We start from the raw sequence: 26,767 nt of genomic DNA, 5'->3' as shown, positions 1-26,767 counted from the left end.
TATGGAAAAAAGCTTGTCCGGAGAAGACAAGGTGAGCGCAACCATGAGTCCAGTGTCATGCCAACAGTAAAGCATCCTGAGACCATTCATGTGTGGGGTTGCTTCTCAGCCAAGGGAGTGGGCTCACTCACAATTTTGCCTAAGAACACAGCAATGAATATAGAATGATACCAACACATCCTCCAAGAGCAACTTCTCCCAACCATCCAGGAACAGTTTGGTGACGAACAATGCCTTTTCCACCATGATGGAGCACCTTGCCATAAGGCAAAAGTGATAACTAAGTGGCTCGGGGAACAAAACATAGATATTTTGGGTCCATGGCCAGGATACTCCCAGACCTTAATCCCATTGAGAATTTGTGGTCAATCCTTAAGAGGCGGGTGGACAAACAAAAACCCACAAACTCTGACAAACTCCAAGCATTGATTGTGCAAGAATGGGCTGCCATCAGTCAGGATGTGGCCCAGAAGTTAATTGACAGCATGCCAGGGAGGATTGCAGAGGTCTTGAAAAAGAAGGGTCAACACTGCAAATATTGACTCTTTGCATCAACTTCATGTAATTGTCAATAAAATCCTTTGACACTTATGAAATGCTTGTAATTATATTTCAGTATTCCATAGTAACATCTGACAAAAATATCTAAATACACTGAGGCAGCAGACTTTGTGAAAATGTATATTTGTGTCATTCAAAACTTTTGGCCACGACTGTACAATTTTCTGTAATGTCCTTCTGTCGAGCAGTGAATTTCAAACACAGATTCAACCACAAAGACCAGGGAGGTTTTCCAATGTCTCGCAAAGAAGGGCGCCTATTGGTTGACTTCTTGGCGACGACTGTATAACCACAGAAATATAACTGCATAATAGAGACAAAAAAATACAAATGCTCTCTTGAAAACTGTCGTTTTGTAACGGATCAAATAGAGTTATCATTGAAAACTCTCTCAATTAGGCAAACAACTTCACAACATAACATTACAAGCTGGTAGGCTTGAGTCATGGAAATGGGTTCAGAGGGGAGTAGAGGACTGGACAGCGTTCCTTCTCTCCCACAGGAAAAACAGACATTCCCTCGGGAGGGAGAGGACCGGAAGCTATATTGTCATCCACCAACACTCCACTTCTCATGACCCAGGATCTCTGGATCATGTTGGACTTGAAAGGTCTAGGCTCAGGAGTGGCACCCTTCAGTTCAGTCAGGCGAGTTTTAAACGAAACAAGAACTGGAAGGTGGGAGAGTTGAGCTGAGAAACGGCCCCATGTATATATTGTTAACCAATAAATCTTAGATAATAATCCCATTATTAGTAAATAATGTGGTATATTTACATACATTCATTGTATTACCATTAACTTGCTGTGTAAACACTGTTAGAGGAAACTAGTTAGTCCTCATATGACCCAGGAGTTACACAGACTCAGTTAATATGGAGGAGCTCCTAGATCCAGATGGTTGGACACGTGCTGCAAACTCTGTTGGAAAACACACACGTACTGCATGTACAGGACACAAAGAGTGTGTAGTACTTAGTACAGGACACAATACAGGGTGTAGTACTTAGTACAGGACACAATACAGGGTGTAGTACTTAGTACAGGACACAATACAGGGTGTAGTACTTAGTACAGGACACAATACAGGGTGTAGTACTTAGTACAGGACACAATACAGGGTGTAGTACTTAGTACAGGACACAATACAGGGTGTAGTACTTAGTACAGGACACAATACAGGGTGTAGTACTTAGTACAGGACACAATACAGTGTGTCGTACTTAGTATAGGACACAAAGAGTATGTAATGCTTAGTACAGAACACAATACAGTGTGTAGTACTTAGTACAGGACACAAAGAGTATGTAATACTTAGTACAGAACACAATACAGTGTGTAGTACTTAGTACAGAACACAATACAGGGTGTAGTACTTAGTACAGAACACAATACAGTGTGTAGTACTTAGTACAGGACACAAAGAGTATGTAGTACTTAGTACAGGACACAATACAGTGTGTAGTACTTAGTACAGAACACAATACAGTGTGTAGTACTTAGTATATGACACAATACAGTGTGTAGTACTTAGTATATGACACAATACAGTGTGTAGTACTTAGTACAGGACACAAAGAGTGTGTAATACTTAGTACAGAACACAATACAGTGTGTAGTACTTAGTACAGAACACAATACAGTGTGTAGTACTTAGTACAGAACACAATACAGTGTGTAGTACTTAGTATATGACACAATACAGTGTGTAGTACTTAGTATATGACACAATACAGTGTGTAGTACTTAGTACAGAACACAATACAGTGTGTAGTACATAGTACAGGACACAAAGAGTATGTGGTACTTAGTACATGACACAATACAGTGTTTAGTACTTAGTACAGGACACAAAGAGTACAGCTCTGTTCAAAAGTAGTGCACTACACAGCACCACCTACTTATAACCAGGGCCTATACAGCTCTGTTCAAAACTAGTGCACTACACAGCACCACCTACTAATAACCAGGGCCTATACAGCTCTGTTCAAAAGTAGTGCACTACACAGCACCACCTACTTATAACCAGGGCCTATACAGCTCTGTTCAAAAGTAGTGCACTGTTATGAGATGTGGATTTAAGATAATATATATACTGTAACATGTCAGTTACCAGAGGCCTTTATCCTACTCAATTTACAGTAAGGACAAAAGCATTTTTAGCATGTGTATGTGTGATCTCTGCAGGAATTAAACCCGTAACCTTGGTGTTGCTAGATCCATGCTTTAGCCCTAGATCAACACACTGTGATAACGGATGGCAGCAGGAGAAGGCTGGGAAGTAAAGCTTGATTAGCATTCATACAATGTGCCTAAAAATACATCACTGAGACAGAGAGTTAAGTTAAGTGAAAGATAATCCAATAGAATAGAGATGGAAGAGTGGTCTGAAAAGCAGATCCCATACTGCAGCACAAAACCAAGAGGATGTACAGTGTCTTCAGAAACTATTCAAACCCCTTGACTCTTTCCCCATTTTGTTGTGTTACAGTCTTAACAGGGTTTACATTGACATGTTGTGTTACAGCCTTAACAGGGTTTACATTGACATGTTGTGTTACAGTCTTAACAGGGTTTACATTGACATGTTGTGTCACAGGCCTACACACAATACCCCACAATGTCAAAGTAGAACATTTTTACATTTTAATTGTTTTAATAAAAAATGAAAAAATGAAATGTCAACCCCTTTGTTATGGCAATCCTAAATTAATTCAGGAGTAAAAATGTGCTTAACAAGTCACATAATAAGTTGCATAGATTCACTCTGTGTGAAATAGCGTTAAACATGATTTTTGAATGACTACCTCATCTCTGTACCCCACACATACAATTATCTGTAAGGTCCCTCAGTCGAGCAGTGAATTTCAAACACAGATTTAACCACAAAAGACCACGGGGGTTTTCTAATGCCTCACAAAGAAGGGCGCCTGTTGGTAAGCAGACATTGAATATCTCTTTTAGCATGGTGAAGTTATTAATTACACTTTGGATGGTGTATCAATACATCCAGTCACTACAACGATACAGGCGTCCTTCCTAACTCAGTTGTCGGAGAAGAAGGAAACCGCTCAGGGATTTCACCATGAGGTCAACGGTGACTTTAAAACAGTTACAGAGTTTAATGACTGATAGGAGAAAACTGAGGATAGATCAACAACATTGTAGTACCAACATTGTAATAACTCCACAATGCTAACCTAAATGACAGAGTGAAAAGAAGGAAGCCTATAAAGAATACAAATATTCCAAAACGTGCATCCTGTTTGCAACAAACAAGTTATAAGCATGGTTGGTTCCTGTATGTAACTAACTGATACCACACCAGGCTTCTTACCTTGAAGCTGAGATATCGTGTCACTCGTTGTAGTTCCCAGAGCAATGTTCTGCCAAATTGCTTATGAGTTGATTGTGTTGTTTCCTCTGTGCAGTCAACCAGTCACTAGCATGAACCCAACCAAGACGGGTCATTACAAAAGCAGCAGAATGCTAAACATACGATCACATACACACAGTAACATTTCTATCACAATTTCTAAAAACATGTTTTCACTTTGCCATTATGGAGTATTGTGTATCGATGGTTAAGACCGTTTGTGTTTTATTCATTTTGAATTCAGGCTGTAACACAACAAAATATGGAATAAGTCAAGGGGTATGAATACTTTGTGAAGGTGTTGTAGACCTACTGTATTACAAGGAAAAAGCAGACGCAGACAGAACTACCTGGCCAAAAGTATGTAGACAAGCCTTAAAATTAGTGGCTTCGGCTATTTCAGCTGCACTGGTTGCTGACAGGTGTATAAAATCGAGCACACCGCCATGCAATCTCCATAGACAAACATTGGCAGTAGAATGGCCTTACTGAAGAGCTCAGGGTCTTTCAAAGTGACCTGCTAGAGCTGCCCCAGTCAACTGTAAGTGCTGTTATTGTGAAGAGGAAACGTCCAGCAGCAACAATTGCTCAGCTGCAAAGTGGTAGACAACACAAGCTCACAGAATGGGACTGCTGAGTGCTGAAGCACGTAGCGTGTAAAAAAACGTCTGTCCTCGGTTGCAACACTCACTACCGAGTTCCAAACTGCCTCTGGAAGCAACGTCAGCACAAGAACTGTGTTTCCATGGCCGAGCAGCCGCACACAAGCCTAAGATCACCATGCGCAATGCCAAGCGTCGGCTGGAGTGGTGTAAAGCTTGCCGCCATTGGACTCTGGAGCAGTGGAAACGCATTCTCTGGAGTGTTGAATTACGCTTCGCCATCTGGCAGTCAGACGGACGAATCTGGGTTTGGCGGATGCCAGGAGAACGCTACCTGCCCCAACGCATAGTGCCAACTGTAAAGTTTGGTAGAGGATGAATAATTTTTTATTGTTCGGGCTAGGCCCCTTAGTTCCAGTGTAGGGAAATCTTAAACCTACAGCAAACAATGACATTCTAGACAATTCTGTGCTCCCAACTTTGTTGCAACAGTTTGGGGACTGCCCTTTCCTGTTCCAGCATGATAATGTCCCCGTAAACACCTCCCTCTGCAACTGGATCCTGAACTTCCTGGCGGGCCGCCCCCAGGTGGTAAGGGTAGGTGACAACACATCCGCCCCGCTGATCCTCAACACAGGAGCCCCTCAGGGGTACGTGCTCAGTCCCCTCCTGTACTTCCTGTTCTCTCATGACTGCACGGCCAGGCACGACTCCAACACCATCATTAGGTTTGCTGATGACACAACAGTGGTAGGCCTGAACACCGACAACGACGAGACAGCCTATACGTAGGAGGTCAGAGACCTGGCCGTGTGATGCAAGGACAGCAACCTCTCCCTCAACGTGGTCAAGACAAAGGAGATGATTGTGGACTACAGGAAAGGAGGACTGAGCACGCCCCCATTCTCATCGACGGGGCTGTAGTGGAGCACCCTCAGGAGACTGAAAAGATTTGTCATGGGTCCTCAGATCCTCAAAAGGTTCTACAGCTGCACCATCGAGAGCATCCTGACTGGTTGCATCACTGCCTGGTATGTCACCTGCTCGGCCTCCAACCTCAAGGCACTACAGAGGGTAGTGCGTATGGCCCAGTACATCACCGGGGCCAAACTTCCTGCCATCCAGGACCTCTATACCAGGCGGTGTCAGAAGGCCCTACAAATTGTGAGACTCCAGCCACCCTAGTCATAGACTCTCTGCTACTGCATGGCAAGCAGTACCGGAGCACCAAGTCTAGGTCCATGAGGCTTCTAAACAGCTTCTACCCCCAAGACATAAGACTCCTGAACATCTAATCAAATGGCTACCCAGACAAATAATAATTGTAGAATGCTAATGAATTACTTAAAAATCATACAATGTGAATTTCTGGATTTTTGTTTTAGATTCCGTCTCTCACAGTTGAAGTGTACCTATGATAAAAATTACAGACCTCTACATGCTTTGTAAGTAGGAAAACCTGCAAAACGGCAGTGTGTCAAATATTTGTTCTCCCCACTGTAAATGAACTTTTCTCTTTGAAGTTTGAATGATTTTTCACATAAATCAGTATTTCATTATATTATAAGAATAACACCTTTGCTCTTTATTGACTGTACTAAAGTATATGTAACAAGAATGAATCAGAAATGCAGCAATTTCCTTCAATAGCCTTTAGTTTTTCTATATTTATTGAATTTTTTATTTAACCTTTATTTAACCAGGAAGGGCTCAGAGATTTAAAATCTATTTTTCAAGAGCGTCCTGGCCAAGATAAGCAGCACCAAGTGATTACAAAAATGACAGAAACAACATGAAAAACTACAAGTAATCTAGTAAAGACCATAGAATTCACAAGAGTATAACAAAATCAAAAACAGCAAATTAAAAACATTGACAGGTCAGGGAATCAGTCTCAAAATCCTTCATCAGTGATTTAAAAACACCTATCGGGACAAGTTCTTCCAGTTTAAAATTATTTTGTAAGGTGTTCCAAGACGATGGCGCAGAGTACATAAAATACCTTTTACCAAATTCAGTTCGGACATTTGGAACAGTTAGCAGGATAAAGTCCAGCGAACGAAGAGAGTACCCACCACATTTCTGAACAATACATTTTTTTTATTTGCATAAAGTAATTTACTTGTGAAAAAGTTGAAACAAAAAACAAATTCCTGAAATTCCAGGGCTGCATTAATTATTATAAAAATAAACAACAACATGTAGTATACTGATCAGAATACACTTAGCCCTAAACTCCTGAGAGGGTAAAAGGCCCTAAAGAACTACCTACAATACCTACCTAACTAACTAGCTAACTAACTAACTAACTAGCTAGCTAGCTAACTGATAAACAAAACCTTTTTTCATACTGAGCTGAACTAAGTCACGTCAAGGCAAGCTGTATTGGGCTGGCCTGGTGACGCATCCACCAAAAGGGGTATGGTTAAGTGGCTGGCTGGCTGGCTGGCTGGCTTGACTGGTTACATGATAGAGCAGCAGCAGGTGGCAGGGTAGTCAGGAACTTTGACCTGGTGTTCGTTCCCATAGATATAGTAAACATGGATGCCTCCCTTCCACTTGTAGGTCACCTTGGTGATGGGAATCAACTCGATGGTTTGTTGCTGAAACAACAACAGAAGAGTGAGACCATTTATCTTATTAGTTGATTGACAGGTGATCATCAATAAGCAGTATGGGGCTCAAAGGGGCGGTTTCCTGGTTTCCTGTACACAGATGAAGCCTAATCCGGGACTAAAATGCATTTTAAATGAAGACTCTCCAACGAGTTTACTTTTAAGTCCAGTACTAGGCTTAATCAGTGTCTGGAAATCCACCCCCAAAAGTTGAGAAACATGACTAACAGATGTTATAATATTTGTACACAGGATATGACAACTTCTGCTTGTAAAGTTGCCTGTACTGTACCTGTTACTGTAACACAGTGGTTCTCAAACCTCTCATCGGTTGTAGTCCTGAACTAACTCACTTGATTCAACTAGTCAAGGGCTTGATAATTCGTTTACAACTTGAATTAGGTGCGCTACTTTTGGAATAGTTAAAATACATGGAACGGCTGCATGTCCCAGAGGTTTGAGACCTGCTGGTATAACAAATATTGTACCTGTTGAAGGATGCGAGAGTTCTGGGAGTATTTAGCCTGGTGTTCTCTAACCAAACGGTCTGAAGCCTGGGATAAAGACGGATCTGGGAAGCCATACACTGGATACAGCTGATGAACAGAGGAATGTGATGATGTCACACACAAAATTTCAGTAATATGTCAGAGACTATAAAACAATTTAACCAATAGAAAAAATACAAAAATGTCACGTGTTGCTTAGTTTACAAGGGGAACCTAACAAGGGCAAACGTTTCGCACTATAGTAAAACATTTTGGAACGAAAACCGTTTACTCTAAACGCTCTGCCACATGACGTAAAAGCTGTTGAGTTCTGTTTTGTTCTTAAACAGAAGTTGTAGTTAAGCAGGGGAGCAGAGAGACATTTCAACGTTTTTAAATGGTTTCCAGGAGGGACTGACCTTGTAAAGCAGGGTCAAAACATCTCCAAAAAAGTTTGGTTGCAAAGCATTTTTGCTACGGTGATCACTAATGAATACACCCAGTCTGTTTTGTTCCTTCCTTACCATGTACTGGGCGTTTTTGAAGAGTGTCTTTCCCGTCACATCGCTCAGATTGTTAACCTCCAGCCCACTGTTCTGCTCCACAACATAGTCTTCAACATTATTCTTCCTGAAATAACAACAAAATCCTCAACATGATCCTTTCTGAAATAATATCAGTCTTCGACATTATCCTTCCTGAAATAATAACATAGACCTCAACATTATCCTTCCTGAAATAATAACATAGACCTCAACATTATCCTTCCTGAAATAATAACATAGTCCTCGACATTATCCTTCCTGAAATAATAACATAGTCCTCAACATGATCCTTCCTGAAATAATATCAGTCCTCGACATTATCCTTCCTGAAATAATAACATAGTCCTCAACATTATCCTTCCTGAAATAATATCAGTCCTCGACATTATCCTTCCTGAAATAATAACATAGTCCTCGACATTATCCTTCCTGAAATAATAAGTCCTCAACCTTATCCTTCCTGAAATAATAAGTTCTCAACATTATCCTTCCTGAAATAATAACAGTCCTCAACATTATCCTTCCTGAAATAATAACATAGTCCTCAACATTATCCTTCCTGAAATAAGAAAATGGTTGTACACCATTTGTATACCAAATTTTATGACCCTTTCTGGTTTCCGAACCATCCTCTCTTAATAAGAAGATATGATTTACAGAAACATGTGTACCTCATAACAACTCACCATTCAACTTAAATAAACTAAAAACGATAAATTGTGAACACATTAGGAAAAGTGCATATTGCGTTGCAGTTACAATTACAATCAACTTTGCATATTCAATCATTTTTGTTCGGTGTCTCTAAATGTAATCTCTTTGTATATAACTATACAAAAAATATCTTAATAAGTTTAAATGTTTACTATAAATCTCTTAATAAGTAAACAAATGTTACCTTTTTTTTTTTTTTTTTACAATTTTACAAAAAATATATTATTAAGTGTACCATTAAAAAAATATTTTACTAAAAACCTCTTCATAAGTTTTCAATTTTATAAAAAATATCTTACTAACTTCACAATTTGATGAACATGTCAAAGTTGACAATTTTATAAAAACATTTCTTAAAAAATGTACACTTTTATTATAAATCTCTTAATGAGTTTATAATTTTATTTTAAAAATCCCAAGGACTCACCACTCGACTTTAAGGTTGATGTAGGTCAACAGTTGCCGCTTGCCCTTGCAGGTCTCACATTCTTTAGTCCCGTTACCATGACATTTAGAGCAGCTAGAGACACAAACAACATCAAGTCAATAAGATAAGTCTGTATAGATGTCTGTACTGTACACCTTAAAAAGAGGCAGATTGTCTTTGAAGAGTATTTTGTCATTGTATTATTATTTCAAAATGAATGAATGAATGACTTACTTCTCCTTTCCTCTTTCATTGCATTGGCTGCAGGGACTATCTCCTCCCCGTCTGCCAGATCCATTGCAGACCCAACAAGCTTTCTAAATGAAGAATCAATGGATAATTGTAAAGAGGTGTGTGTGTGTGTGTGTGTGTGTGTGTGTGTGTGTGTGTGTGTGTGTGTGTGTGTGTGTGTGTGTGTGTGTGTGTGTGTGTGTGTGTGTGTGTGTGTGTGTGTGTGTGTGTTCTTACCGTTCCAGACCCATTGCACTCATGGCAGGGCATCTTTCCAGAGGCACTACAAGTGTGGCAGGGCTGCACAAACAGAGACAGCGTCATCAAACCAAACCTCACTCATACATCTTACCTTCTCTTGTAGCTTACTTGTTGATCTATTCTTAGACCTAAGTCCGAAAATAAAGTATGACTAATCTGTCCTTTCCTGGCCAATTATAGTCAAACCTGGAATACAGCCACAATAGAAAATAACCATTTGTGATTCAAACACAGACAGACAAACACCTTGTTAGATGATGTGTAAGGGACTTTTATGTTCTCCTCGTGGTTTTGGAACAGGGAGGGACCTGTCACTGGGATTTCCCACGGCCGGGGGGCAGTCTGCGTGTAGAAGTCTGCTGGTTCACCTGTCAGGTACAGGAAACACAAGTTATGGTTAGATCCATAAGGACTGCTGAGATCCTGAATGGATCCATAAGGACTGCTGAGATCCTGAATGGATCCATAAGGACTGCTGAGATCCTGAATGGATCCATAAGGACTGCTGAGATCCTGAATGGATCCATAAGGACTGCTGAGATCCTGAATGGATCCATAAGGACTGCTGAGATCCTGAATGGATCCATAAGGACTGCTGAGATCCTGAATGGATCCATAAGGACTGCTGAGATCCTGAATGGATCCATAAGGACTGCTGAGATCCTGAATGGATCCATAAGGACTGCTGAGATCCTGAATGGGAAAGAATATAAGGACAGATGGTAATGACTATAAGCAGACCTGGGTTCAAATAATATCTGTTTTCTTTCAAATAGTTTTCCCTGCACTTGACTGAGCTTGCCTGGCACAACGGTATCAATGGCATAGTCCCAGAAGTACAAACCCCGCTCATCTGACACTCCCAGGCAACTCAATCAAACGCTCAAAGTATCTGAAAGAACCAAGTTCTGGTAGGGAGCATGATGGGTAGTGTAGTTTACCAAGTTCTGGGGATGAACCAAGAACTGGTAGGGAGCATGATGGGTAGTGTAGTTTACCTTCATAAGGCTTGGTGGCCCACTCTGTAGATCTAGACTCTGTGAATGTCTCCAAACGGTACTGTGGACAGTAAAAACACAATAAGCACATAAGTTTGCGGGGCATCAGTTTATTTTCCCTATTATTGTGTGGGGGGGGGGGGGGGGGGGGGGGTTAGCGATGAGAGCAAAACAGTAGCTCCACCTGACATATTGTCCTCTTTAAGCATGAAAAAGAAACAACACATTGTTTTAATGTACTTAATTCTACAAACATATTAAGTCATTATAATAATACATGTACTGAGAAGAAAAGATGGATGGTCTGTTACCCGATAGGTGTTGAACGCCTGCATGTCAGTGATAACTCCATCCTTGGCGGGGGCATTGTTATAGCAGCAGTAACCAGACGCGTACATTATAAAACGCTCCCGCGCCACATCTTCAGTGATGGAGGGGATGCTAGACAATATGAGAGAAGGTGAGCCTCATCAAGATGACACCCCAGAACAGGGTTGGCTGGTAATGCATTGTTGACACCCTTTCTCTAGCCTGACTGCCTATGTGGTAATGCATTGTTGACACCCTTTGTTTAGCCTGACTGCCTATCTGGTAATGCATTGTTGACACCCTTTCTCTAGCCTGACTGCCTATCTGGTAATGCATTGTTGACACCCTTTCTCTAGCCTGACTGCCTATCTGGTAATGCATTGTTGACACCCTTTGTTTAGCCTGACTGCCTATGTGGTAATGCATTGTTGACACCCTTTGTTTAGCCTGACTGCCTATCTGGTAATGCATTGTTGACACCCTTTCTCTAGCCTGACTGCCTATCTGGTAATGCATTGTTGACACCCTTTCTCTAGCCTGACTGCCTATCTGGTAATGCATTGTTGACACCCTTTGTTTAGCCTGACTGCCTATGTGGTAATGCATTGTTGACACCCTTTGTTTAGCCTGACTGCCTATCTGGTAATGCATTGTTGACACCCTTTCTCTGGCCTGACTGCCTATCTGGTAATGCATTGTTGACACCCTTTGTTTAGCCTGACTGCCTATGTGGTAATGCATTGTTGACACCCTTTGTTTAGCCTGACTGCCTATGTGGTAATGCATTGTTGACACCCTTTGTTTAGCCTGACTGCCTATGTGGTAATGCATTGTTGACACCCTTTGTTTAGCCTGACTGCCTATCTGGTAATGCATTGTTGACACCCTTTCTCTAGCCTGACTGCCTATCTGGTAATGCATTGTTGACACCCTTTGTTTAGCCTGACTGCCTATCTGGTAATGCATTGTTGACACCCTTTGTTTAACCTGACTGCCTATCTGGTAATGCATTGTTGACACCCTTTCTCTAGCCTGACTGCCTATCTGGTAATGCATTGTTGACACCCTTTCTCTAGCCTGACTGCCTATCTGGTAATGCATTGTTGACACCCTTAGTCAATGCAAGACGACACCTCTTGTTGTAGTACCCCAAGTTACTGGTCAAGAATTCTATCTGATTTTCTATTGAAAATCAATCCACCGCCACTTCGTGTCTGGACAGCCCTTAATGGTGCCCTGTCCTCTACAGATTTAATCAATGAACAAAGACATGGTCGTCCAGACTGGTAGGCCATGATGACAGAGCAAAACGCCCAACATTGTCTAAGAGAATGATGTTGGGTCAATTTAGCATTTTCCCCACTAATGTTCAAGGTTAGGATTAGAGAGGGGAAGCTCATTCTAGATCTGTACCTACGGGAAACTTCACTCCCGGGCCTGAGACAATTTTGATCCAAAATGATGTTAGCCTTGTTAAAGCAGAATGATCTCACAAACGAAGAGAGCATAGCATTCCGTCTGGTTGCACAAGGCTAGTGCTATACAGCATGCTCCGGGGTGAAGTTTCCCCTAGGTACAGATTCAGGATCAGCTTCCCCTCCTTTCTAACCTTAACCACTAGTTGGGAAATCACAAAGCATCTAGGGGGCAACGTCACCCTACACCGTGTTGCAAGAAATCCAAAAGGTTAGATTCACACAGGGATCAAACATGTATGAACTCACTCTACCTTACTGTAAGTCGCTTTGGATGAAAGCATCTGCCAAATAGCATACAATACATTACCTCCACATTCAACAAGGAATACATCAATCCATTACTCTGTGTGTGTGTGTGTGTGTGTGTGTGTGTGTGTGTGTGTGTGTGTGTGTGTGTGTGTGTGTGTGTGTGTGTGTGTGTGTGTGTGTGTGTGTGTGTGGCACATCATTCTAAACCTAGTGTCCATGTCATAATGTAATGTTAGTGATGGGTCCATACTTCCAGTCTTGTTGTACGGGTGCAGGCTCTGGATCCCGATTCGGGTGCAAGGGCATCGGTGGGGGGAGATATCCACCTATAGAGACACAAAGGCATTAGGTAGTTCAAACATACTTTCATCAATGATTAAATATGAAAACGGAGCATACTGATACTCTATGATGAATCCTATTGTTTTTCACCTGGTATGAATGATCTCAGGGATCCCACTTGATGACTTCATAAGGGTTTTTTACATTTTGCTCATCTCTAAACAGTCAATAGTCATAACATTATAATACGAGACTGACTTCACTCAAATTCATAATAACACCCCAAATGTTTTCAAGAATCTTAGACATTATAAAATGGCCACGATGATGATGTTGAGTATCTTTAGAGGGTTCTGATAATGACACCTACCTCCTCCGCCAGCTAAAGTGTCCTCGTACCCTGGTACGTTGCCAAACATGCTAGCTGGGGGAACCATGGGGCCTGGGGCGGGCACCGGGGGGGCATAGAGCGCTGAAAGATAGAAAAAACAGCCTTATCCTGTGTTTTGGTAAACATTCCTTCATTCACAACAGTCCATGCATGTATCAGGAGTGAGTCACCAGTACTTGATTGAAAGAAGCTTTAGTTTTAGTTAAGGAGACAAATGTAAAAAACACACATACTGTAACAAAGCACATCAACTGTCATCCTGGGACAACAGTCCCACCAATCCAATGCATTATCAGAAGTTGTCTGTACTTCATTAACTGTAAATATAGTGGAAAGTAGGACTGTCCCCTACAAACAAAAAAAATATTGGTTGACCGAAAGTCGTCTGTTCTTTCGACCAAGTGATTGGTCAAATTTCTTAAGTATATTTCTCCATATAGACACGCTCTATGTGTTTTAATAAAATGAACTATACGCATTCAGCTTACGGTTTGATGAAATAAGACAAATGCCTCAAGAGGGCACCAGAGATCTAGATAACCAGAAGAAAAAAAACTTAACCTGGTCCAATTATTCTCTTCCCACTCCTGCTGGCTTTCGCAGATTCTGCCGTTACTCTCCTGAAGTTGTCGGAAATAGGCTACACGAGGAGTTGGCAACCTTTCTCATGTGGAATGCCTCATGCGGAATGCTACCGATCTATGTGCCAGTTATGGTTTTCATATGCAAATTTCCGTGGAACACGGAGCAGTACTCTGCATGCCTCTGGAAGCTCTGAAATTGCGTCACAAGCTCCATATGGAGCCTCGACAACATTTTCGGATCAAGCATAAATTGGCTTTTAGTCTAGGCTGCAATGGATTAGTTCACTGAGATGGGCACATATATACAGCTCTGGAAAAAATTAACAGACCACTGCAAAACTATCAGTTTCTCTGGTTTTACTATTTATAGGTTTGTGTTTGGGTAAAATGAACATTTTTGTTTTATTCTATAAACTACTGACAACATTTCTCCCAAATTCCAAATACAAATATTGTCATTTAGAGCATTTATTTGCAGAAAATAACTGGTCAAAATAACAAAAAAGATGCAGTGTTGTCAGACCTCAAATAATGCAAAGAAAATAAGTTAATATTCATTTTTAAACAACAAAATACTAATGTTTTAACTTAGGAAGAGTTCAGAAATCAATATTTGGTGGAATAACCCTGATTTTCAATCACAGGTTCCATGCGTCTTGGCATGCTCTCCACCAGTCTTTCACGTTGATGTTGGGTGACTTTATGCCACTCCTGGCGCAGAAATTCAGGCAGCTCGGCTTTGTTTGATGGCTTGTGACCGTCCATCTTCCTCTTGATCACATTCCAGAGGTTTTCAATGGGGTTCAGGTCTGGTACTCCTCCTCCATTGTAAAACAGCCATCTTGGTACTCCTCCCTCCATTGTAAAACATGTTTTGGGAAGCTATTTACATTTATTCTATTACAGACACCTTAATGTATACTTTAAAATTATATTATGTGAGCTGAACATACAAATTTAAAAAATGAAGTATATATATAAACATTTTCCTTAAAGTATATTTTTTGAGAGTACTAATGTCACTGTCCCCACTACAACAACAATATACTTAAATACATGTAATTTTGCCCTTGAAACATTTAATGGAAATACTGTGGAATTCCATTCATTCCTGTGCAGGACTGCTCCTACTGGGGAGTACCAATATGGCCGACCGGTGGCTACAAAGCCTGGCCAAAACATTACATCAGAAATCCAGGGTTTGTATACATCATTGGTTACAAAGGAACACTATTACTTGTAGTTGAAATTCTCCGGTCCAACAGATTCAGCTAAGGAGTCAAAAACATCCACTCTGCACCTTTACTCTACTCACTCGCAGGTGCCTCTGAGAAAACTACTGCCTTCACAATAAAAGTTGCCAGGGTACAAACAATAACAGTGCCTCAATACATTACGCAAAAAATAAAAGTCATATCAAAAGTAAGGCTACAGTACTAATGGACAGAGACAGAGCAACAGTCCCCTACCAGATTTAATCAAGGGAGACCATTAACTGTGTATTGCTTCAGAATGTTACTATGGGGGTTATATGGCCTGTAGTTATGGTCTTTAGATGAAGTTTATCTTCTCCACTGAACCACATTGGAAAATTGATAGAGCATTGTTGACACAGCAATAGTTCCATATGGTAGTCTAGGCTACTGCTCCATGTCCCATAAACTGACCCTAACATTGATACGATGCTACAAATGTAGGATCCTAATTTGATCACCAAATGAAATACAGAAATATATCATTTACATAAGTATTCATACCCCTAAGCAACTTCAGTGTAGATTTGGCCTTGTGTTTTAGGTTATTGTCCTGTTGAAAGGTGGTTTCATTTCCCAGTGTCTGGTGGAAAACAGACTGAACCAGGTTTTCCTCTAGGATTTTGCCTGTGCTTAGCTCCATTCCGTTTCTTTTTTATTCTGAAAAACTCCCCAGTCTAATGATTACACGCATACCCATAACATGATACAGCCACCACTATGCTTGAAAATATGGAGAGTGATACTCAGTAATGTGTTGTATTAGATTTGCCCCAAATATTACACTTTGTATTTAGGACAAAAAGTCAATTGCTTTGCCAATTTTTTTATGCATTATTACTTTAGTGCCTTGTTGCAAACAGGATGCATGTTTTGGAATATTTTTATTCTGTACAGTCTTCCTTATTTTCCCTCTGTCAATTAGGTTAGTATTGTGGAGTTACTACCATTTTTGATGGGAGACTCAGAGGAGTGTAAATGCTTATTTTAGGCTGGATCATGTTGTATGTTTAATTCTGTAATGTATTGATTGTTGCTGCCTTCTTGACCAGGTCTCCCTTGAAAAAGAGACTATTGCTCTCAATGGGCTTTTCCTGGTTAAATAAAAAGAATGATGAAATCCCCGAGCAGTTTCCTTCCTCTCCGGCAACTGAGTTAGGAAGGACGCCTGTATCGTTGTAGTGATTAGGTGTATTGATACACCATCCAAAGTGTAATTAATAACTTCACCATGCTCAAAGAGATATTCAATGTCTCCTTTTTTTCACCAACAGGTGCCCTTCTTTGCGAGGCATTCGAAAACCTCCCTGATATTTGTGTTTGAAATTCACTGCTCGACTGAGGAACCTTACAGATAATTCTATGTGTGGGGTACAGAGATGAGGTCATTCAAAAATCATGCTTAACACTTTTATTGCACACAGAGAGACTCATTGGATGACTTGTTAAGCACATTTTTACTCCTGAACTTATCCAAACGAGCTTCAATGCCATACAACACTCCTTCCGTGGCCTCCAACTGCTCTTAAACGCTAGTAAAATCAAATGCATGCTTTTCAACCGTTCACTGCCCGCACCCGCCCGCCCGACTAGCATCACCACCCTGGACGGTTCCGACCTAGAATATGTGGACAACTATAAATACCTAGGTGTCTGGCTAGACTGTAAACTCTCCTTCCAGACTCACATTAAACATCTCCAATCCAAAATCAAATCGGCTTCCTATTTCGCAACAAAGCCTCCTTCACTCACGCTGCCAAACATACCCTCGTAAAACTGACTATCCTACCAATCCTTGACTTCGGCGATGTCATCTACAAAATAGCTTCCAACACTCTACTCAGCAAACTGGATGCAGTCTATCAGTGCCATCCGTTTTGTCACCAAAGCCCCATATACCACCCACCACTGCGACCTGTATGCTCTAGTCGGCTGGCCCTCGCTACATATTCGTCGCCAGACCCACTGGCTCCAGGTCATCTATAAGTCTATGCTAGTTAAAGCTCCGCCTTATCTCAGTTCATTGGTCACGATAACACCCACCCGTAACACACGTTCCAGCAGGTATATCTCACTGATCATCCCCAAAGCCAACACCGTTTTGGCCGCCTTTCCTTCCAGTTCTCTGCTGCCAATGACTGGAACGAATAGCAAAATAAATAAATAATAATAATTAAAAAATATATTTAAAAAAATATTAAAAAATAGCTGAAGTTGTAAACTTTTATTTCCCTCACCAACTTTAAACATCAACTATCTGAGCAGCTAACCGATCGCTGCAGCTGTACATAGTCCATCTGTAAATAGCCCACCCAATCTACCTACCTCATCCCCATACTGTTTTTATTTTATTTACCTTTCTGCTCTTTTGCACACCAGTATCTCTACTTGCACATCATCATCTGCTCATTTATCACTCTAGTGTTAATCTGCTAAATTGTAATTATTCGCTCCTATGGCCTATTTATTGCCTACCTCCCTAATTGCAAAAATCTCTGAAGTTGGAGACTTTTATCTCCCTCAACAACTTTAAACATCTGCTATCCGAGCAGCTAACCGATCGCTGCAGCTGTACATAGTCCATCGGTATATAGCCCACCCAATTTACCTACCTCACCCCCCATACTGCTTTTATTTATTTACTTTTCTGCTCTTTTGCACACCAGTATCTCTACTTGCACATGATCATCTGATGATTTATCACTCGTGTTAATCTGCTAAATTGTAATTATTCGATTTATTGCCTACCTCATGCCTTTTGCACACATTGTATATAGATTCTCTTTTTTTTCCTACCATGTTATTGACTTGTTTATTGTTTACTCCATGTGTAACTGTGTTGTTGTCTGTTCACACTGCTATTGTCACGACTTCCGCCGAAGTCGGCCCTTCTCCTTGTTCGGGTGGTGTTCGGTGGTCTAGTCACCGGCTTTCTAGTCACCATCGATCCATTTTTCAGTTTCGTTTTGTTTTGTCTGTATTATACACACCTGGTTTCAATTCCCCCATCATGTTCCCTATTTAACCTTCTGGCTTTCATTTCTGTTTTGTCCGTGATTGTTTGTGCGTTACTGGTTGTGGTTTATACGTGTGTGTTTGTGATTATTTCCATTTGTGGAACTTTTGCCTATATTTTGAGTAAAACACTGTGGTTTCGCTCAACACCTGTGTCCTGCGCTTGACTCCGATAATTCTCCGCACACAACCCTGACAGCTATGCTTTATCTTGGCCAGGTCGCAGTTGCAAATGAGAACTTGTTCTCAACTAGCCTACCTGGTTAAATAAAGGTGAAATAAAATAAATAAAAAAAATGCCTTTTGCACACACTGTATATAGACTGTCTTTTTCCTACTGTGTCATTGACTTGTTTATTGTGTTATTGGCTTGTTTATTGTTTACTCCATGTGTAGTTCTGTGTTGTTGTCTGTGTCACAGTGCTATGCTTTATCTTGGCCAGGTCGCAGTTGCAAATGAGAACTTGTTCTCAACTAGCCTACCTGGTTAAACAAAGGTGAAATTCACTCAAGACATTGCAGCTTTGCATTTTTTATTAATTTGTAAAAATGTCGAAAAACATAATTCCACATTGGCATTATGGGGTATTGTGTGTAGGCCAGTGACAGAAAAGATCTCGAATCAACTTTAAATTCAGGCTGTAACACAACAAAATGTGGAAAAAGTCAAGGCGTGTGAATACTTTCTGAAGGCCCTGCATGGTGCATAGATGCTCTGAGTGACCGTAATAAAAACAGCATGCTGGATCATGATCCGTAGGGCCGCAGCTTACGTGTGCAGCTGTCACGGTCATGGAATTTGATATATATTTTCTCAACTGCCAGTGACATGATACTGTTGTGTGGAAGGGGCCGAGGTGCGTGTGGAGACCTGTTTATACGGTCTATGGAGGAGACGAATACCATAGTCCCCAATGATGAAATCTCTTCCCTTTCTCTAACTTCAGAACTTTGGTCTATAGTGTTAGTCACATGCAATAACTCAGACAGCACAGGCCCGATCTTGACCAAACTTGGGTGAATGATGACGCCGTGCCATAGAAATATGTCATTTGCAAAATTGCACTGGTTGGGCGCGAGCTACAGTCATTAACTGACATTTTTGTGAGTCACACCAGATCGGAAGAGGTGAAGCGAGAGGGATAACCGGGCCCAAATGTCTGTCTACTCCAGTAAGTGGAGTTTTTTTCTTTGGCACATGAGTACAGGGGGTGGATTAGCCAAAGATACTGACTACAGCTCTCGACATTCAGGGCCTTCTGCTGGCCCGACAACTGCCGAGCTCACCAGCCCAGTTAATCAAGCTTTCATATGGACTGTATTTTTTCTCCATATCAGACTACATAGCGATGTAGTTATTAGCAAAGAAAGCCTACACTATGCTGGTTTCTTGTTAAGCCATGAACATTATTTACACGAATCACATGTTGGTTAAATAAAAAATGAATATTGCAATGATTATATTCTGTAGTCTAGGCCTATATCATTGTTTAAAACCCAGATGAATTACAGAAGCTGTTCATGAGCTATGTCGTTTAATTACCAGCTGAATTACAACAGTCAGGTGGGCAAGAGCGTGAAACTTATTATTATTGTGCAGAAAGAAATATGCTGTAATAAGCCCAGTCACTGTGCAACATTCCTAAATGCAATCTTGGGAAAATACAACAGTTGTGATGGCAATAATTGAAAAGTGTGTGATCCCAGTTTTTCAGTGAGGTATGATTTATTTTCAGTGATGGAAAAAGTACCCAATTGTCATACTTGAGTAAAAGTGAAGATACCTTAATAGAAATTCACTCAAGTAAAAGTCACCCAGTAAAATACTACTTGAGTAAAAATCTAAAAGTATTTGGTTCTAAATATACTTAAGTATCAAAATAATAATTTCAAATCCCTTGTATTAAGCAAAGCAGTCGGCAACATTTTCTTGTTTTTAAAAATCTATGGATAGCCAGGGGCACACTCCAACATTATTTACAAAAGATACATTTGTGTTTAGGGAGTCTGCCAGATCAGAGGCAGTAGGGATGACCAGGGATGTTCTCTTGATAAGTGCTGAATTGGACCATTTTCCAGTCCTGCTAAACATTCAAAATATATCGCGTACTTTTGGGTGTCAGGGAAAATGTATGGAGTAAAAAGTACATTCTTTTCTTTAGGAATGTAGTGAAGTAAAAGTTGTTAAAAAATATTAATAGTAAAGTAAAGTACAGATACCCCAAAAATCTACTTAAGTAGTACTTTAAAGTTGTTTTACTTAAGTACTTTACACCACTGTTTACTTCTCAACTCAAATTTTTTCGCAATTGGCAGAATTGTACAATCTTGAGTGTCTGGCATGACAAGAAAAACAAAGTAAATGGCAAATTTACCTCAATGTCAAACCCAGGATTGGTACCCAGGCTAACTGCCTTCCATTTTTCAATACATTTATTTTAAATTGTTAGAGCGGCCACTTGAAAATCTGGTCAATTGAATCGATAATCTGTGTTCTGTCGTGGCAGAATCAGATTTAGCTAAGTAACATAGATAGATAAGATGTTATTTTCATCATATGGTGCCCTTTGGAATATAGGGTCGGCAGTGCATTTTCCCCTTCTGTGATAGGGCTTAGTAACTTGGGGCCAGAGAGGGGAGAGGTCAGGCTTGTCTTCATAAGTCAATGTATCTGTAACTATTCTTAAATCATGTGACGGGATGGCGTTATTAATGGGGAACCAGTTAGTTCTCATACAATGTCTGTACGCCAGTCACTCCCTACTTTTCTCATAAGGGGAAGGAGTTTGGCAGTGTTTGGAACCATTGTATTTCCCCTCTGAGGTTGCCCTTATCTTGATCTAGTATATGACCTAAGAGGCTCACTGTCTTTTCTGAGCTTATCCCTGAGGGGGTGTATTTGAGATGGGAGTATCTCAAATGACAATTGATATATGCCATTGGATGAGGTATTGGTTGGTAGACAGTGAAGTACCAAGCATGAGATTTCAACCTTGTCTTGGGAGATCAAACTGAACGATGATTTATAGCTGATGCTGTCTAGCGATAGGATACTCCTCTTTCGGGTAAAGGATTCTTTGTAAGTTGAAAGGGGTGTATCTTTGCTATAAATGAAACTAAGAATTGTTTTGTAAGCACTCAGAGAATTCATTTATAGACACTGAATTGATCTGAGAGTCAAAAAAGGGCTTTGGTGAAGGTTTATATATATAAAAAATGTACTTTATAATATAACTCTGACTTGTGTGTGGTTGGCTCTCTCTCTATTGAGTAATACAGGAAATTACCACAACAGGTCACACAGATTATGATGGTTAATTAAGCAATAAGGCCTGAGGAGGTGTGGTATATGGTCAACAGCTAAGGGCTGTTCTTACTCACGACGAAACGCAGAGTACCTGGACACAGCCCTTAGCCGTGGTATATTGGCCATATACTGTATCACAAACCCCCGAGGTGCCTTATTGCTATTAGAAACTGGTTACCAATGTAATTAGAGCAGTAAAAAGACAAGGTTTTGTAATAGCCGTGGTATAAGGTCTGTTCTAAACTGGGTGGTTTGAGTCCTGAATGCTGATTGGCTGACAGTCGTGGCATATCAGACCGTATACCACGGGTATAACAAAACGTTTATTTTACTGCTCTAATTACCTTGGTAACCAGTTTATAATAGCAACAAGGCGTTGTGCCTAAGAACATACCTTAGCTGTGGTATATCGGCCATATACCAGTGGTGTAAAGTACTTAATAAGTAAAAATACTTTAAAGTATTACTTAAGTAGTTTTTGGGGGTATTTATATTTTTTGACTATATTTCTAAAGAAAATAATGTACTTTTTATTCCATACATTTTCCATGACACCCAAAGATTTTGACAGGAAAATGGTCCAGTTATCAAGAGAACATCCCGGGTCATCCCTACTGCTTATGATCTGGCGGACTCATCGGACACAAATGCTTCATTTCTAAATGAAGTCTGAGTGTTGGTGTGCCTCTGGCAATACGTCAATCAAACAGAACAAGAAAAATGTGCCATCTGGTTTGTTTAAATATGAGGAATTTTAAATGATTTATACTTTTACTTTTGACATTTTAGCAATTCACTTGTACTTTCACTTGAGTCATTTTCTAGTAAGGTATCTTTACTTTTACTTAAGTATGAGAATTGAGTACTTTTTACACCACTGTCAAATACCACACACCCTCGTGCTTATTGCTTAAATATATCACGGCTTTCAGAATTCAGGGCTCGAACCATCCAGTTTATAATCAGTAAAAGTTAATTAAATTAAAATAATCAATGATAAGCAGTAATGGACAGCTACTACCATCATATAACTTGTATTAATTGTTTAATTCTGTGTTAAAGCACTCAACTCACATAATGCAAGTCTACTTTTACTGGAGAAAAAAAAAAAATCACGAAAACCATTATACATATATATATTTTTTTATAATCGATTAAAAAAAACGGAAACAGCCTCAAATAGCACTAGTCTCTCAGCACTATGGAGTACAACACCTGACGTATTTCTAAAAGCATAGACTGGTTGGTTGGGCACATATAAATAAATAAATACATGAATTCAAGGAGGTGTAGAGTCTTCACCGATTTCGCTCTTTCAAGCCTTTGAAATATGACACTTCCTCTAACTCCGGAATTTTGCTCTGCAGTGTGTGCTTTAGTAATAAACAATCCACACGCACCCTACTCACCCAAAGCATTTTTGGGGTTTGTTATAAATAGTACATTTTTAGACAGATGCATTTTAAACACTTACCTTGGCCCTCATGAGGATTGAGCATCGTAAGAAATGAAATTAAATGAACGAGATGATAGAATTGTAGCGGCTCACTCCTCCACTACCGCCAGACTGTCGACTCTCTCTTTACTACCACCAACACCAGAGCTCTTAAAGCTTTTCCTCAACACACTGAAGTGGTGCCAAACGTCATGTCACATTCCGTTGTAGGGAAGGCGGGTCATGGCATTGGCAACGTTCCAAAATTGCTTTTGGACTGAAATTACTGTTGAAATGGATAGCTACTCATGTATAGAAGGGTGTTGAAACGGAAAGGTTACTGTTGAATAGAATAAACCTACCAAAGAATATGTTGAAATTGAAAGCAATACTTTCTTCCAAGAAAAATAAAGCTGTGCTAATCAAAACGGATCAGCAGGACAGGTTGAGACAAGACACAATAATGTCAGACCTGACCTACGGAACATATTTTAAAAGGTCACATGACTGGATAGAATTATTATTGTTTTAAATGATCACGGCACACATTTGGTTCAGTGTTGCCAACTTAGCCACTTTGTCGTAAATAAATACATTTAAAAAAATAGGACAGCCAATAGCTACTTTCCTTACTGAGGAGTTGGCAACACTGATTTGGTTGACTCATAAGACCTTCGCCTCCTGAGTCTGTACGGGAGTTGCAGCGATGGGACAAGACTAACTACCAATTTGATATCACGAAGTTGTGTTATTTCATAGTTTATGTCTTCACTATTATTCTACAATGTAGAAAATTGTTTAAAAAAAATAAAGAAAACCCCTTGAATGAGTAGGTGTGTCCAAACGTTTGACTGGTACTGTATCTAGCTTGGTTGTAGAAGGCTACAGTAGGCTTGTATTGCAGTAATGTTACAGTAGCTAGCTAAGTTACACTTTTACTGAATGACTAGCTAGTTGTGCTTAGAAATTGATAAATGAACATGTCACACATTCATGCAGCTGTGGTGATGTCACTTTTTTTGTGTGGTTATCTAGCTACCTTCTTTAAAGAGTGAAAATACTTCAGCCTTTATCCATACCAGCAGGTCTCCCATGAAAAAGTCATGTTGACTTCAATGGGACAATCATAATTAAATGGAGAGCCACAATTAAAGCTAGTGTTCTGTGTATTCTCACTAGATAGAAAATTTTCCACTGAACTACACACTTCTCTAAGTAGTATTAATACTGTAGTATTAGCAATCACATGAGACACACCTGGTCTCATTCATTTACAGACATTACTTAGATTGAGAATGATTTCCATATCTGTTATGTAACTATGTGTTGTTGTTTTTAAAACACACAGCAAACCAAGAGCTGTCACCATTGTGGGTGGCCCGAGTAGAAAACGGTGGTACGTAATCTCATTCAAATGTAAACTCATTCATAAAACGTGATCACTTCATTTACTGTGTGGATATCTTTAAGTCACGCATAGTTTATGCTAACATTCCATTGCCTTAGGTCCTCCATTTTTCCGAACGTGCAGCCGTCTTACCCTAACAGGAAGGACCAGAGAAAAGTGTCGGCTTAAGGTATGACTTCGTATTGAGTAAAATGAAGATCATAGTTAGTGACTAACATTCATAGTGGAACTTCAACAGGCTTAGTCTACACTCAAGTGGAACAACGGATATGCAATGCATTTGTCAACAACGGTGGTGCCAATTAATGCATATCACAACGGTCGAAGGGTGCGTACATACTTGCTGTCGCGGCCGTTTAAAGGAGTGGACCAAGGCGCAGCGTGATTTGAATCCATTCTTCTATTTATTAAACGAAGAACACTTAACAAAACGTGAAGCCAATGCAGTGCTCACAGGCAACTAAACAAGGACAACTACCCATAAAACCAACTTGTAAAATGGCAACCTAAATAGGCTCCCCAATCAGAGACAACGATAAACAGCTGTCTCTGATTAGGAACCCACTCAAGCCACCATAAACCTACATACCCCTAGACAATTCAAAATCCCCATAGATAACCAAAAAAAACTAGACAAGACAAAAACCCTAGACAATACAAAAACTAAACAAACCACCCCTTGTCAGACCCTGACCTAACCAAATAATAAAGAAAGCACATAAAACTAAAGTCAGGGCGTGACACTTGCAATGTAACCTACACCCGTTGTTAAACTCAAGTGATGACTAAGCCTTTAGATCAGGGCTCTCCAACCCTGTTCCTGGAGAGCTGATGTCCAGTAAGTTTTCACTCTAAACCTGTTCCTGGAGAGCTACCGTCCAGTAAGTTTTCACTCCAACCCTGTTCCTGGAGAGCTACCGTCCAGTAAGTTTTCACTCTAAACCTGTTCCTGGAGAGCTACCGTCCAGTAAGTTTTGACTCCAAACCTGTTCCTGGAGAGCTACCGTCCAGTAAGTTTTCACTCTAAACCTGTTTCTGGAGAGCTACCGTCCAGTAAGTTTTCACTCTAAACCTGTTTCTGGAGAGCTACCGTCCAGTAAGTTTTCACTCTAAACCTGTTTCTGGAGAGCTACCGTCCAGTAAGTTTTCACTCTAAACCTGTTTCTGGAGAGCTACCGTCCATTAAGTGTTCACTCTAAACCTGTTCCTGGAGAGCTACCGTCCAGTAAGTGTTCACTCTAAACCTGTTTCCGGAGAGCTACCGTCCAGTAAGTGTTCACTCTAAACCTGTTTCCGGAGAGCTACCGTCCAGTAAGTGTTCACTCTAAACCTGTTTCTGGAGAGCTACCGTCCAGTAAGTGTTCACTCTAAACCTGTTCCTGGAGAGCTACCGTCCAGTAAGTTTTCACTCTAAACCTGTTTCTGGAGAGCTACCGTCCAGTAAGTTTTCACTCTAAACCTGTTTCTGGAGAGCTACCGTCCAGTAAGTTTTCACTCTAAACCTGTTTCTGGAGAGCTACCGTCCAGTAAGTGTTCACTCTAAACCTGTTTCTGGAGAGCTACCGTCCAGTAAGTTTTCACTCTAAACCTGTTTCTGGAGAGCTACCGTCCAGTAAGTGTTCACTCTAAACCTGTTTCTGGAGAGCTACCGTCCAGTAAGTGTTCACTCTAAACCTGTTTCTGGAGAGCTACCGTCCAGTAAGTTTTCACTCTAAACCTGTTCCTGGAGAGCTACCGTCCAGTAAGTTTTCACTCTAAACCTGTTCCTGGAGAGCTACCGTCCAGTAAGTTTTCACTCTAAACCTGTTCCTGGAGAGCTACCGTCCAGTAAGTGTTCACTCTAAACCTGTTTCTGGAGAGCTACCGTCCAGTAAGTTTTCACTCTAAACCTGTTTCTGGAGAGCTACCGTCTAGTAAGTTTTCACTCTAAACCTGTTCCTGGAGAGCTACCGTCCAGTAAGTTTTCACTCTAAACCTGTTTCTGGAGAGCTACCGTCCAGTATGTTTTCACTCTAAACCTGTTCCTGGAGAGCTACCGTCCAGTAAGTTTTCACTCTAAACCTGTTCCTGGAGAGCTACCGTCCAGTAAGTTTTCACTCTAAACATGTTCCTGGAGAGCTACCGTCCAGTAAGTTTTCACTCTAAACATGTTCCTGGAGAGCTACCGTCCAGTAAGTTTTCACTCCAACCCTAATCCAGCACACCTGATTCTAATAATTACCTGGTTGATAAGCTGAAT

General features: G+C 40.5%; 1 protein-coding gene across 1 annotated transcript; it reads right to left on the bottom strand.

Annotated features, from left to right (window-relative positions):
* Positions 1-6,584: 6,584 nt before the first annotated feature.
* LOC120064666 (protein SSUH2 homolog) lies at positions 6,585-23,275 on the bottom strand. The gene is made up of 12 exons (XM_039015290.1): positions 23,160-23,275; positions 13,506-13,607; positions 13,104-13,179; positions 11,129-11,258; positions 10,818-10,878; positions 10,066-10,187; positions 9,796-9,858; positions 9,562-9,644; positions 9,328-9,420; positions 8,166-8,271; positions 7,642-7,749; positions 6,585-7,141 (listed from the first exon to the last, which is right to left on the bottom strand). The coding sequence occupies exons 1-12, from the start codon at positions 23,182-23,184 to the stop codon at positions 7,001-7,003; spliced, it is 1,110 nt and encodes a 369-aa protein (XP_038871218.1). The 5' UTR covers positions 23,185-23,275; the 3' UTR covers positions 6,585-7,000.
* Between the last annotated feature and the right edge of the window lie 3,492 nt (positions 23,276-26,767).

The sequence above is a fragment of the Salvelinus namaycush genome, chromosome 20, assembly GCF_016432855.1.
Source record: "Salvelinus namaycush isolate Seneca chromosome 20, SaNama_1.0, whole genome shotgun sequence".
Lineage (NCBI taxonomy): Eukaryota > Metazoa > Chordata > Actinopteri > Salmoniformes > Salmonidae > Salvelinus > Salvelinus namaycush.
The sequence above is the reverse complement of the archived record's forward strand: the minus strand, read 5'-3'. Positions and strand labels throughout refer to the sequence as shown.

What these genes read in the sequence shown, in the direction of transcription:
- LOC120064666 (XM_039015290.1), bottom strand. Translation starts at nt 23,184, where the DNA reads ATGCTCAATCCTCATGAGGGCCAAG. An exon ending in ATCAACCTTAAAGTCGAGTG is followed by an intron (nt 8,272 to 9,327) that starts GTGAGTCCTTGG and finishes TTGTTATTTCAG; the next exon opens with GAAGAATAATGTTGAAGACT. An exon ending in TCAAAAACGCCCAGTACATG is followed by an intron (nt 7,750 to 8,165) that starts GTAAGGAAGGAA and finishes TCTGTTCATCAG; the next exon opens with CTGTATCCAGTGTATGGCTT.